Genomic DNA, 14,272 nt, shown 5'->3' with positions numbered 1-14,272 from the left:
TTGTGAAGAAAACAACTGTCACTGTATTCAGCATAATCTTCTGCCAGTGAAATTCACCCATTTGAAAAACAGAATAGCATCTGCTTTATTATTATAGATGCACGGGCATGTATATGTGATGTTAGGACAAAAGGCAATTCACAGTGCCACTTCCTCTAGCAGATATGTTATTCTGTGACTAAAATGACCTCTGCTATCACCTCTGCTTTCAAATCTCTCATCAGTAGTGATAAAACACAAGCCAGCTGTGAATTTACTGTTTTTATTTATTAAAATTGTAATTTTTTTTACACAGGTGTGTTTAAAAGTGAAATACCAATGGCAGTCTGGTAAAATTTTTTCTGTGTAGGTAATAACAGACTCAAAGTGCAAATTAACTCAATATCATTCTGTGATACAGCTCTGGATTGTATGTAGGCTTACAAGGTAGAGAGCAGGTAGCCCTGCATATATATTTATATGTAAGTATGGAGTTATACATACATACATATACTCAGTATAGTATAGTATACTCTAGCTTACTGCTTTCTGAGCATGTGTGTATAAACAAATGTAGAAAAAAGAAGAAAAATTACATCCTAACATTTCAAGATTTAGAGTGTTCTTTCACTCAAATATCTTTATTAAATTACACAACATTCAAAATAGGTAAATTACATAAATTTCACTGTACCTTCATTAAACACATTTCAGCATAGCTAGGATTTATTTTTTTTTCCCCTGGTAAAATATTTGTCATGTCCATCTTAATTACCTATCGTTAGTTGCTACTGCTGTCCCTTCGGACCCAATTATGAATGGGCTTCTGATTCAATAGTGATCTAATCCTTGTTAATTAAGGTAACTGCATTGAATTCACTATGGCTTTTTGGAGAAAATAATGACTACAAATCTTTACTTCAGTGGCATGCATCCTGTTTAAGTTGTGCCTGCATTTGATGTTCTTGCTGAGCTTGGGCATCAATCCAAATACAGCTGAGGGGCTCCGCAACAGATAAAAATCTGCAAATAGATTACTTTGGTTCTTTTAAGTAAAATACTTCATTTGTTGTAGTATTCCATAGGAGAAATAATTACTTGTCCTTCTATTTATCATATGCGTCTCAAACAAGTTATCACTGTTCAAATGCAAATGAACCAAAGCTTGACAAATGGTATGTTTAAATAAGGAATAATTAGGAAGGAAGTTAGTATCCCTAGGTCACTTACAGAATCTAACTGGAGAATAGTTCAATTCTTGGTAATAAAAGAGAGTGAGGGAAAAGGGAAAGAGAGAGGGAGACCATGCATCTCTTACACTGAAGATGTTGTAGTTTTCTGTGCGGTCCAGTAATTTATCTAGAGGATAAAGAGCTTGGCTGGCTGCATGCCAAGGCAGAAAATCCTTCTCCTCTGAAAGGTATCTGATAATCTCCAAAGGAATATTCTGAGGCAAATAACCAGCTCTGCACAATAAATGAAGTTAGTATTAAATTGATTTTGCGGGAGACACATTATAAGGCAAAAAATGACTTTTTTATTTTTCCCAAATGAAATTAAAAGGCAGATAAATGTGATAAACTCATCACGCTATAATGACATAAAAGACAATCATATAATAAACAGAACAAACAGTCTCTCCCAGCACATGTGAGAACCTACATACTGGATGAAGGAAGGTAGAAAAAACACATGAAAGAAAACTGAACTATCTATCCTTAATACATACAGACTTTAGAAAATACAAACAAGGAAGTAAAGTCGTCTGCATAAAATCAACAAGCCAAGGTATAGTGTTTCAAAGATCATTTAAAATGTCCTCAGTCATCTCAGAAGAACTAATAGTGAATAAAGTTCCTTTAGCTTCATGGTTTTCCTCCTCACACTGTTCTCTCTCCTTCATAGCTGCCTTGTCTTCTAACTGTAAGCCATTCTAGAAGTAGCATCCAATGACATATTTTGGTTAAGAGTTTTTCAGCACTTTCCATGATTTTATTTTTTTTTTTCACAGGTTTATCAATCAATCAGGTAGAATTTTGCCCCGTTCTTTTACTGACATAAAAACCTCTCTCTGAAAGGAAAAGAGTTTAGTAGGGTTTCAAGAACTTTTTTTTTTTTTTTTTTTTTAATGTATATATTAATAGCTTTAGATTTACAAGTAAAGTTCAATACAGCATTTGGAAGCTACTTTTTAGATCCAAGTACTGGAAACATCACATCTTAGTATTTGTGCTCATTTTCTTTTTCAAAACAGTATTTTTTCTTAACTACCCAGGTTGCAAAAACAAGGTGTAACCCTATAGGTGTGAACTTGCCAGAACACACAAGTCTGTTCTTCTGCTGATGCATGTGTTTTAATTCCACAGGAGTTTTGCTACCTGCCTAGAGAGGAGATAATGATTTCATTTTCACTAAACACTTAAACTCAGGAAGCTGGAGTCTACAAGTTTCAATGTAACATAGGCCTCAATGTGATAAATATATTTTGTCCTTGTTGGTCACCAATGGTTCTCTTAATTTCCATCACATGGAAAAGATGAATACTGTGATCTCAATTGTAACATCAGCTCTTTTAAGAACTACTTTGCTAAAATCTTTGAAATGGACTGATCCAAAACCACAGTTTTCTTGTAAAGTGTAGCATATCCAAGTAAGTCATTGTGCTTTGTAATCCTCTTCCCTTCAAATACTTGTGGAAGAAGTGAGTTCATGTATGATATTTCAAAATTATCTATGCCACATCCTTGTAACACACTTTCCAGAATGCTGTCAACTTTGTCTCCATTTTGTCAGCAAGGTTATGTTCTCAGCTCCAGTTACAGAGCAGACTTAAGCAAGGAAAGTTAAGATTACTTGAGTTCACTGAGTCACTCAGCCATTTAACAGATGCATTTAACAGAGAATGGGGCTCTTGGAGTGCATAGTGACAGAGTTCAATACAATTGAAAACTGAGAAAGCAAGCTAAATAGGAATTGCTTCATCTTTACAGGTCTTTATTTCTGAAGCAGTAAAATATCAAGATAAATTTTAGGTCTTAACACTTTGTAAAGATGTGTAGCTATTATTATGGGAGCAAGAAGCAAGATTGATTGACTGCAGAATCAAACATCTTGGAGTCATTGTTAGCAAAGAGGTAAACTAGCTCCATATACGTAATATAAGTTCCATATACGTAATTAGATTTTAATGGGATTTGTGATTATTGTTACTGACAATTTGATTGAGAAAGGGTGAGCAAAGAGAAGTGAGCATGAGAAAGGGTGGAGCAAAGAACACAAGGAATGGCTCTAGAAAACAAGCTACATAAGAAATAAACACATATATGTTTATTATAGCTGCACTAATGGTCATTTAGGATCAGGCCTAAGTTGAGATTCTTTATGTGAATCACAAAAGGGGAATCATTATTGCAAAAGATACAGATTATTTCCTTTTCTTTGTAAGTTTAACTTCTCCATAAAGAAACAAATTCATTGAACTCAGAGATCTATTACTTATTCATGAGATTTGGCTTTCCTAATCAGTCATTCTAAGCTTATGCTGCACACCCTATTTACAATGGAAACTGCTGCTTTTGTCATCTCACCATTTTCCTTCTCTTCATGTGCTTGACTCTTGAAAAACACCTGTGCACAATATTATAAAATCAACTTCCCAGTTGAACAGAATCAATGTTAAGAGAATGTTCCTGTGGAAGACATGCCAACACATTTAGAAGAACAGAAAATTGTGACAGTCCAATATTTTTAGCCTCAGCCACTAAGTCCTGATCATGGGCATTCCATTCTGAATACATTTCTTTGCCACATTATTTGCCATTGAATAGTTTCTAAAAAGAAATTGTGATAAATGCACAAACTGTCTGGCTTTTTGTGCAAACTGTAGGATATAACATCTATGCCATAAAACCTTTAATGTATACTACAGCTTAAAATGTTTGAGGAAGATTGTCATTCAAAAAAATGGAAAGAGTTTAGTAACAGTTGGGTCAAACTCAAACACTGCTAATTTTTGGCATTCATAGATTAGAAAACAGGGTAAAAGAAGATCACACTAAACGTTAGAAGTAATATATAACATTTCTTAAAGTTCAGAAGTCATAAAATCAAAATCACAGATCTATGAGCTGTCTGCGCTATCCTAGTGGCAATAGGACTGCCACAGCAAACAGCTCAGCAGAAGATAGGAACCGGTCAAAGCTCCAGTGACCAGTAGGTCAGGGGAGGTGATTCTGTCCCTCTGCTCTTAGAGGACCCCACCTGAAATACTGTATCCAGTTCTGGAGCTCCCAATGCAAGGACATGGAGCTGTTGGAGTGAATCCAGAGGGCCACAAAGATGATCAGAGGACTGGAGCACCTTCCCAATTAGGACAGGCTGGAAGAGCTGGCGCTCTTCAGCTTCAAGAAGAGAGAGCTCCAGGAGGACCATATAGTGGCCTTCCTGTACCTGAAGGGGGCATACAGGAAACCTGGGAAGGGACTTTTTAGAAGTGCATGCAGCAACAGGACAAGAAAAAGTGGTTATAAGCTGGAAGAGGGTAGATTTAGCCTAGATATCAGGAAGAGATTCTTTACTGTGAGGGTGGTGAAATGCTGGAACAGGTTTCCTAGTAAGGCTGAGGATGCCCCCTCCCTGGAGGCATTCAAGGCCAGGCAGGGTAGGGCTGTGAGTAATCTGGTCTAGAAGGAGGTGTCCCTGCCTATAGCAGGGGATTGGAATCAGAGGATCTTAAAGGTCCCTCCCAATCCAAACCATTCTACGATACTATGATTCTGAATCTTCACGAAACCGAGCAGCTATTTCTCAAGCTTTGTATTTTTGTATAATCACATTCTTTACATCAAAAGCTTGTCTGGCACTAACATTGATTTCAAGACTCCCCTTCCCCTGGAGACACGAAATCCAGCAAGACATCCTGTCTGACTTGAGCAGTGGCAAATTCATCTAATAGCCAAGGTGTCCTGATACGCTTCTAGGATTCTCCTTCACTATCTGTGAATAGTGAAATAGTTTCAAAAATGGTTATGTAGAATCCAGACAGCAAAAGCAAGACATTTGTCCCTGGTAAAGTAGGAGGGAATGGTCAAAGGAATGAAAGTCACAGGACTTGTGACAAACTGGCTGACAACTGCTAATTGAAAACACTTGTCTCATTTATGGAGCAGAATACAACAAAGATGAAGAAAGAAGGCAGAATACAGAATGAGCCTGTTCTACATTTCTCTGCAAACTCATATTCAGACCTGTATAAATTTTTAACAGAATGTTTAACAATTATCATTACAACAAAAAGAAAAGTAATGGTAGCAACTTTCCCATCAGGGGAAAAATGTAAAATCATTTTCCTGTCATATAAATGTCTGGTATCATTTACTCAAAGGTAGCAAATATCCTACATTAAGTTTTTCACTTTACACATGCAGCTTGATTTATCAGTCTTTTTCATCAGTGTCAGTGGAACACCAGTGGCAAAAATCCTTATTTATCTCATGTCCTTTTAGCTATCGTACTGTTGTCCTTAAAGTCCAGCAGAAGTACCATCAGATACTGCCTACCAAATGGACCAGAGCAATAAGATGTGTCTATCCATGTTAGAAGAAAACAGAGAAACAATCTGTCACTCAGGAAATAATTGATTATAAGCTGTACCAAAGCCAAGTAACATACATAAACACCACAGACTTACTGGTCTGAGACACCATACTGTTTCTCCAGGTCTCTCAAGCAGACACCTGAGAATCTTAGCAAGCACAAATTTACAAACAATTTCAAAATTCTACAAAGAAATTTGGGATAGTCATTGCAAGCATGCAGCATATGAAACAGTCAAAACTTACTGCTGATTTATAAAGTGTCTGAATGCAAACTAATATTCAGGTTAAGCATTTCTCAAGTCAAAGCTAAAAATTTTACAAAGCTACATCTGGAATGAAAATGTTGGAAATAATAACATTAGAAACTCATCTAGTCCCTTCCATGCCAAGGCAGGTTTTTAGCAATGCCATTCCTGTAAGTAATTTAACTTTGTTTCTATATGCCTCTAGTAATTGATATCCTAGAAGCACTACAATTTTGGCATTCCTCTTCCCAATGGCATGGTGATATTTTAATTCTGGTCCTTCTCCCAGTAAGTCTTCATGGAAAAGTATTAGCAGACACATGCACGTGTTCTAAAATTTCTATTTAAGTAACTTCACTGTAAAACATAAAAAGCTGAAGTCTTTATCGCATTCTAGATTAGACGTTTCTGATTGGCATCTCTGATCACACAGAGAAGAACCCATACTTAGAAAAAAAACCTCTACAAGCTCTAAGCCAGCCTTCTTTGTACTGAGTCATGTAAAAAAACATGCCAATGAAAGCAGAATTTGACAAAAATGATTACATTTGAGACACTTGGTTGTTTTATCGCCCTTTATGTAACTGTCCTTAACCAACAATTTAACAGCATGTCAACCTTTCTGCAGCCACTGTTGCAAAAAACTTTAGCACCAGTTAGAAACTTGGCAAAACATTACATTTGTCTCAACATCCATGTTCCTGGATTTCACTTTTTCCTGATGAACTAAAGAGGGGAACTAGAACATGGGCAAGCAGAGAAATCTGTTTTAGTCATTATAAAAATTATCTCTAGAAAAGAATCCTGGCCCAGAAGTTTTTCAAGCCTAAAGAGGCTGCAGACAAATTGTGGTAAAAAGGTTATTCCCTAATTTTATGACAAGAGCAGAGACAGACAAAGACCTCTCAAAAGTAATATGAATATAAAGTTGTGTAGGACGTTATACAATAAGTACCAACCCTTGAACAAGCTACTATTCTGCTTACATTGAAGAAACTGCTACAGTGACCATTACTATAAAGAAAAAAAAGACAATGAATAGAAAGCAATGAATGTGATAATGAAATATTCATCAAAAAAATATCCCACTAAAAATCCTACACCAATCCAAAATAATCTTTAAGCTCCATGAGCACTTACCAAGTCAGATAAAAGCTAGAGTGCTAGACTATATTACGAAACATCAGTGTGTATTCAGCTGCATTTTGACCTTGATTTGTTCTTTACACTGAGCCGCTGAACTTATGGACAGATCCCAGCACATTCGTTTTCCCCTTAGGGACAAAGTACCAAATGGTAGTGTAATTGCCAAGGGAAAATTATTACTCTGTTCTGAATTATTTCTATCATAAATCCAGCACCAGTCAAACAGACTCTGTTACAGAAACGACAGTGTTGCCTTACAGTGATGAGAATCCCACATGCGCCTGCACCATCAATCCCTTAGTCCCATCGCCAAACAAAGCCATTATAAATCTTGCTTTTAAATCAAAATTAGAAAATCCAAGCTGGCAGCAAACTGGTCGACGTTGTTGAAACAATGGAAATGAAGTGATTTACTTGCCACTGGTTTAAACCTCACCCTGCATCATCTGTTTCCTATGAAATAATATATGACTAGCTTTCTGTTTGGATAATTTTAAAGAGCAAAAAAATGCAGCTCTTCAGAACATAGATGTGCAACTCAGATTAACTTCAATTATATTTCTGCGCATATGCAATGTATGAATAACTAGATATATTCATTAACCCACAACAGGGTATTTCAAAATAAGTCAGACTCTAATTCACTGACTCATTCCTTTAAGGTCAAGTGTCTGGATTAGTTTAAGCACTGAGAAACATAACTCTATTTGGCTTTTTCTAACCTTATTCATTTGTTCTGGAAGTACCAAGTACTGGTGCCCCTATTGATGTATTCAGGATATGAACTCCCAGATTCACATATGTTACCTTCCACTTCTAAAAGTCTGGAAATTCAAAGATTAAAATGTTAGAGACACCTGTCATCCATATTCAGGAAAGGAAGCTGGAAAAATAATGCTTTTGCATAGAAAGCTGATGAGCAACCTGTAAAATGGGCCAAAGGACTTTGAGAATAAAAGCATCATCTTTCACTCCCAGTGCTGGGCTGACTTAGGTCTAGATGAGGACTCTGCTTTTCTAAGACATCTAAAGTGGCATAATGGAGACATTATGATTTGTACCAGCTGTGGTCTTCCACATAAACAGGACAAGAAAGCACATCTGCTCTTTGATAAGTACAACAGCACCATTTGGCTTACAAAGTCACTGTAAGTGCTAAATTTAATCAGCATTCAACCTCTCTAACATCAAAGGATTCAGAAAGTATGACAATGTTAAGTGAAGCATGCTTATTATTATGTTTTCTTACATGCATAATATTTCAGGACTTTTCAAGTGGCATTCAGCTTCACATAAGAGCATTTTAAGCATCCTGAATAGAATAGTTCTAATTCAATGCAATTATCAGTGCAATCACATGGTTTAAATTATATTTCATAGATTTAGAATGGCCACATAAGTGAAAGCTACTGTTAATTTTAATTAATCACCTTTGTCAAAAAGAGAGAAAAAAAGGAAAAGAAAAACCCACACCTTTGAAAGCCAGTATTTGTAAAAATATAACAACTAAAAATTCTCGGATTGGCCTTAGTAACTCTTCTTTCCTCTTCTTTTCCATATGGAAAAAATAAAAATAAAAAATAAAAAATAAAATAAAATAAAAGAATTGAAGCAGAGGAGGAGTACGAGATAAAAAGGAATGATCTTACAGCCAACAAACTTACACTTTGCAGTAAGTTGGATAATGTCACGTTTTTCATCACTGCCAAAACCTGATTTTGTGGGTGTGTCTGTCACTTAAATTAATTGATGAAATTTGAATATATTTCAGGAGCTGGTGGAAGTCATTTTCAGATGACTTGGTTATTAAAAGTGTTATTTATTTCACAATAATTTTTTGGGGGGTACAATGAAACAGCCCTTCTACAGTTATCAGTGAGCAATAAAAGCATGTCTGAGCACATTCAGAATTCAATTCATTTATTATTATGCACCAACCACATCTCTCATATCTCTTTTTCCTTCCTGTTCTAATGTTTACAATTTGTGTACTAATCATCCAAGTGAAATTTGTGTTTAAAAGCCAGGATGTTCTTATGAAAAATACAATGGTGTGATCTTGAAAACAAACATACAATCTGAATTTTGTTTGCCAGAATATCTACACAGTTGTATATTATTTCTGTAAAAGCAATTCTCTAAAAGCATACTTATAATAAAAGAGTCCATGAAATTCTTATAGCCCCTCACCTACTCTCTTATCTTCGTTTTACAGAGAGAAAACTGATGCACAAACAGTTTAAGTTATTTTACCAAGGTCACCTAACAATTCCTCAGCAGAAACAGCACCTGAGATTTCTCTAGCCTCCATCCAGAGCATTGCTCTTAACACAGTCCTTCCATTTACTGCTTTACTTAGGGGAAAATACAATTCTAGCCAAATGTGATAAAGACAAACTCGTACAACATTAATTCTGAAGCGTTACTTTTTACTGAGAAAAAAGAACTTAAATCTTCTACGCGAGCTACCAATAAATCCTAGCATACACTTTCAAAAACTGCTTTTATAAAATCACCAAATGGTAACCAAAAAACTTGGAAAGTACAACCTGCACTTTCAGTTCAGAAGTGTATCCTGGCAGCTACTTGGATATGTTTTGCCAAGCAGACAGAGCATATATTGCCAAAGATGAAACCTCTTCCAGACGATAACAACACTGGCATAGTGTAACTGGGTGAGCCCAGAAAGTAGCACAGGTTCTGAGCTCTAAACTGCAGACAAAGCGGTCAGCAGACTAAGGTGCCAGATTTTTGTTTACTTTTGATAGACCTCTCTAGCTAGAAAAGTTAGTTCTAATTTGTACTGCCTTTGTTGGTGCTGTTTAAAAGGGAAAGGACAGGATATTTAGACTGGCACTTCCATCTTCCTGTCACAAGGAGAAGCAGAATCTCTTGCTCTCTGCTCTGGTCAGAAAGTAATGGAATTCTAGGAGAAGGGAAAAAAGCTTCTTATCATAAGAGCAGAAATGAAGGAGGTGGGGAAAGGCAATGAACACTCCTAGAGGAAAAAAAAAAACGGGTGTTATACATGAGAGCAGAGCACAGGGAACAAACACAACTAAGAAGGGGACAACAGAGTTCCCAAACAATGGCAGAAGTTGTGAGGATGGACAAAGACTCAGACTGCATCACAAACACACACATTATATTTGTGTTTTTCAGCCCCCTCTTTCCACTACCCAAAGTTGCTAAGAAGCCTTCAACAAGCTCACGCCACCTTCCTTGTTCAACCTGAAACACCAAGCTGAGCATTCTCTGAAAGTGCAATACAGAACTGTTTTGATTAACCCTCCCAAAGCAGATTTCACAGACTGTTCCCCTCTGCTGTCATTATGCAATACTCCATAGCATCTGCACTGCAACATGAATACACCCATATCAAGCTAATTTCAGCATCTTGAACAGACCAAGAGTGTGAGTTGAAAAGACAACAGGCTGACAGCCAGCAGCTAAAAATAATTCTTGCACACCCTTGAAACTGCTTTCATGTTTTCCTGAAAGAGTTTGTCCTGGTCTTCTGCTAAGGACGGGGTTAGCATAGGTTATAGGACAAAATTATTGCTATAGTGTACAAGGAATAATCGAGTCTTAGGCACATTTTGTTGTAATGTGGATTAACCACATCACCCAATTCTACAGGATAGATGCATGTTACACCCAGACCTACCCACTACACTAAGCTTTCTGCACAGAACTGAGATCTACAGATTCTCTTTTGTGTGTACCAAAGACTTATTCAACATCTTCAGATGCTCTCAATAGGTTATTGTATTCTGCAGAATGCTCTTGCAGGGCCAGTGATTCCCTGAAATGTGTTGTACAATTCGCTGCACTGCTCTTATCTACACAAGAAAATCAGATGCAAAAATGATACATAACTCCACTAACAGAACTCACTTTTAGAATGCTTACTGTCAAGAATCAGTCTGATTATTCTTTTACGAACATATGCAAATGTAAGCTGAAAAGTGTATCTCCATGTAAAGCAGATATCAAGGCTGTGATACGTCAAAGAACATACGGGTGGATACACAGCATATGGAATGAATGAAGGCTAACTTAAAGCATTTGTGGCTTTCTATTTTCTCCAAGAAAGGTACAACTGCTATGGTTCACGGAGAGAATATTTATATCAAAGGAAAACTAAGAACAAATCTTGTCGGAAAACATCTAAATCAAGCTCATGTGTAGAACCATCACTAAAATTCTCATGACAGTGAAAAGGAAAAGAATAGTATCAGCTAAAATAATTTCAATGAGGCCTTATCTATTAAAATACTAAGTCTATACCAGTATTAATCAAGCATGATGCAAACTATCAATCTAATACTTGCTCCATTAACTAGTACTCAGAGGCACTAATTAAGGGAGCTACTTAACGTATCTGTTGTTTTTCTGTGTTGAATTACCAGCAAATGATATCAGGAATAGTAATGAGGGCTGGAGTTAAATTGCACAGTTTATTCATTTAAATGAACTCTATATGATTGTTTATGAATGACCCAAGTCAAAGAAGGTCAATAACCCCAGATATGGCTGTTGAAATTTGGAAACAATTTGAAGTACAGTACTTAGGCTAGATGAGAACTTCTACCTTTGTTGCCTACTTGTTATCTAGACCCAGAGTTTTAAATGTGGCCTCCAATGCCTTGACTTTTCCTGACATTACACTGAACAGGACTTTAAGTAGCATAATCAAGTGTAGCATGGAACTAATTATGCTAGATGTGCTGGAAGACTTGCTAAAATGCTACCATAAATGACATATTAACTGTGGAAAATGACAATGAACATCATTAATTTTGACATGCACATATTTAATAGAATCATAGAATCACAGAATATCTTGAGTTGGAAGGGATCCACAAGGACCATCAAATCCAACTCCTAATTCCACATAGGACAATCTAAAAATCAAACCCGTATCTGAGAGCACTGTCCAAACACTCGTTGATCTCTGGTAGTCTGGGGCTGTGCCCGCTGCTCTGGGCAGCCTGTTCCATGCCCACCACCCTCTGGTGAAGAACTTTCCTTTACATCTAGCTTGCCCCTACCCTGGTACAGCTCCATGCTGTTCCCTCGGACCCTGCTGCTGTCACACAGAGCAGAGCTCCCTGTGAGGCGCTGCAGCCGCCATGAGGCCTCCCCTCAGCTTCGGGCTGAGCACACTGAAGAACCTCAGCTGCTCCTCCTACACCTTGCCCTCCAGAACTTTCACCATCTTTGTAGCCCTGCTTTGGACACCCCTCAATAGTTTACATCCCTTTTGTACTGGGGTGCCCAAACTGTACACAGTGCTCAAGGAGATGCTGAACCAGTACAGTGTAAAGAGTGACAATCACTTCCCTCTTCAAGAGAACATTCTTCAAATTTATCAGTGAGAATTGTGGATTCATATGCTTTCATATGAATTAGATCATACAAATTAGAGATTAAGTTACACGATAACTACAGTCAGGAAGTCCACTTGTCAGCAGTTGCTTCGGTATGAATGCTGGTCATACTGTTGTAGCTTATTTCTTCATTTTACTTCTGCAACCAACCTTGTACTCAAATACCTCACCTGTTAAAGGCAAATTTGTTTTACGTTAGAGAATCTGGATTTTGATCTGAACGTTAGGTTGACACTGTCCTTTCCCTTGCCCTCAGACTTTGGTTTTCTAGAGCTAGCAGAAATCAGAACTTGAAAAGAAGCAAGCCTGGGACTGATTAAAAGCAGGAAAACCATCATCATAACTTATTACCTACCTGCACCAGGCTCCTGATGGTCTGGTGAGTAAGATTCTAAGAGGAACTTTCATGAAAGCCAAGCAAAAAGGAAGGCTCTTTAGTTCGCAGGTAATTTGTCTGAAGGTGTGTTTTTTTTGTTTGCTTACTTGCTTACTTCTGACATCACTCTTTTTATTTGTGGAGTCTACAAGAGCAGGCTTGATGTCCTAAAAAGAACTTAGACTGGATAAACAATAGCTCCCTCTCCTCATAAGCTATGAAACAGGCAGAAATGCAGTATGGACAGGCTGATTCTCACTCTGCCAATAAGAGCAGCCTTTCCTCACTTTTACTAATTTACCCACCTACTTCCTCAAACACTGAGTCCCTTTCACACAGTTTTACTACCCCTCGGTTACATAGATACTACATTTTGTTGTCCTCTGCTCTATGTTGATCAAGGACATACAGGTTTTCACTGCTCTTCTCTAATGCTCAAAAAGGGCTCTCAGAACTGAATGCCAGGAAAAAAACTTGCATGGGCAATGAAGAAACCATGCAGCAGAAGAACAATTATTTAACAGCACCACTCCATGATTTTTCATGAATCCACTTAAGAAATACTGATAAGAAATACACAAAATTTACCACCAAATTTTATCTCTGGCCTGTGTTAGTATGCAATCAATGAGCTGGCATATTCCACACTGTCACTAGGCAATTTGAACTGCCAGAAAAACCTGAGTATCCAAATAACCACACAGTCTCTTCAGTGGCAGAACAGAAGGCAGGATACTGATCAATAGCAAGGTAGTCTGTCAGCATCATATCCTCATTCCTGAGAAACCGTCCTGCAAACCAAGCAGCTATCACCTTAACATGACTGTAAGCAAGCAGGAAAGAAGGGTATTAGATACACATTGGGTTTCAAGGGACAATACAGGTGGTTTCTTCCAGACAGGAAGGAGCAATATTTGAAATGAGAGTAAAATAGGTATCCACATTCACATCTGATCATCTGATTCAACACTGATAAGCACTGAATAAAACCAGATGTATTTCTTTGACATAACAATGGATTAATTCAACCAATTTAATGAGTGAAAGTGAATACGAAAACGTAGAGCTCTGCAAATAAGTACTAGGTGTGGCACAATGCTGTGGACTTCAGGAGGGTAATTTATTTAATTCTGTATTAAGTGGCTTCAAGAGGTCAAGTGCACATTTCTCTCCATTATCTGTCAGTGCAGTGCAGGATGATGAACTCAGATTTACAGGCCTACATTTGGGATGTCTAAAGTAAAGTGAGAAGCACCCCATCTCACATATTCACTGATACCCTACTCCAAGGAAGGAGAAAGACAGGACTACCTGACAGCATTATTCACACTCTCAAGAAACTCCTTCCTGTGATGCTACTTTTGCTCAATCAAAGCTCGGAGGAAATATACAGTTCCGTTTGTCTTCTGGCCATATCAGTCTACTATCAATAAACCCAACTCAATTAATACAATCAACATCATTTCAAACTGTTCTGAAATCTCATACAAAACATTCCAAAAAGATAAAGGATTGACAGTAGGAAGGAAAGAGACA

The 14,272-nt window shown here is 37.3% G+C and overlaps 1 protein-coding gene across 1 annotated transcript in view; it reads right to left on the bottom strand.

Annotated features, from left to right (window-relative positions):
* Nucleotides 1-14,272, bottom strand: part of TRHDE (thyrotropin releasing hormone degrading enzyme) — a 208,118-nt gene that overhangs the window by 28,485 nt on the left and 165,361 nt on the right. Inside the window, exon 13 of the mRNA XM_015855777.2 lies at nt 1,298-1,445. Within this exon, the coding sequence (XP_015711263.1) occupies nt 1,298-1,445 (148 nt within the window). The remainder of the gene's footprint in view (nt 1-1,297; nt 1,446-14,272) is intronic.

The sequence above is a fragment of the Coturnix japonica genome, chromosome 1 (genome assembly GCF_001577835.2).
Source record: "Coturnix japonica isolate 7356 chromosome 1, Coturnix japonica 2.1, whole genome shotgun sequence".
NCBI classification, from domain to species: domain Eukaryota; kingdom Metazoa; phylum Chordata; class Aves; order Galliformes; family Phasianidae; genus Coturnix; species Coturnix japonica.
The sequence above is the reverse complement of the archived record's forward strand: the minus strand, read 5'-3'. Positions and strand labels throughout refer to the sequence as shown.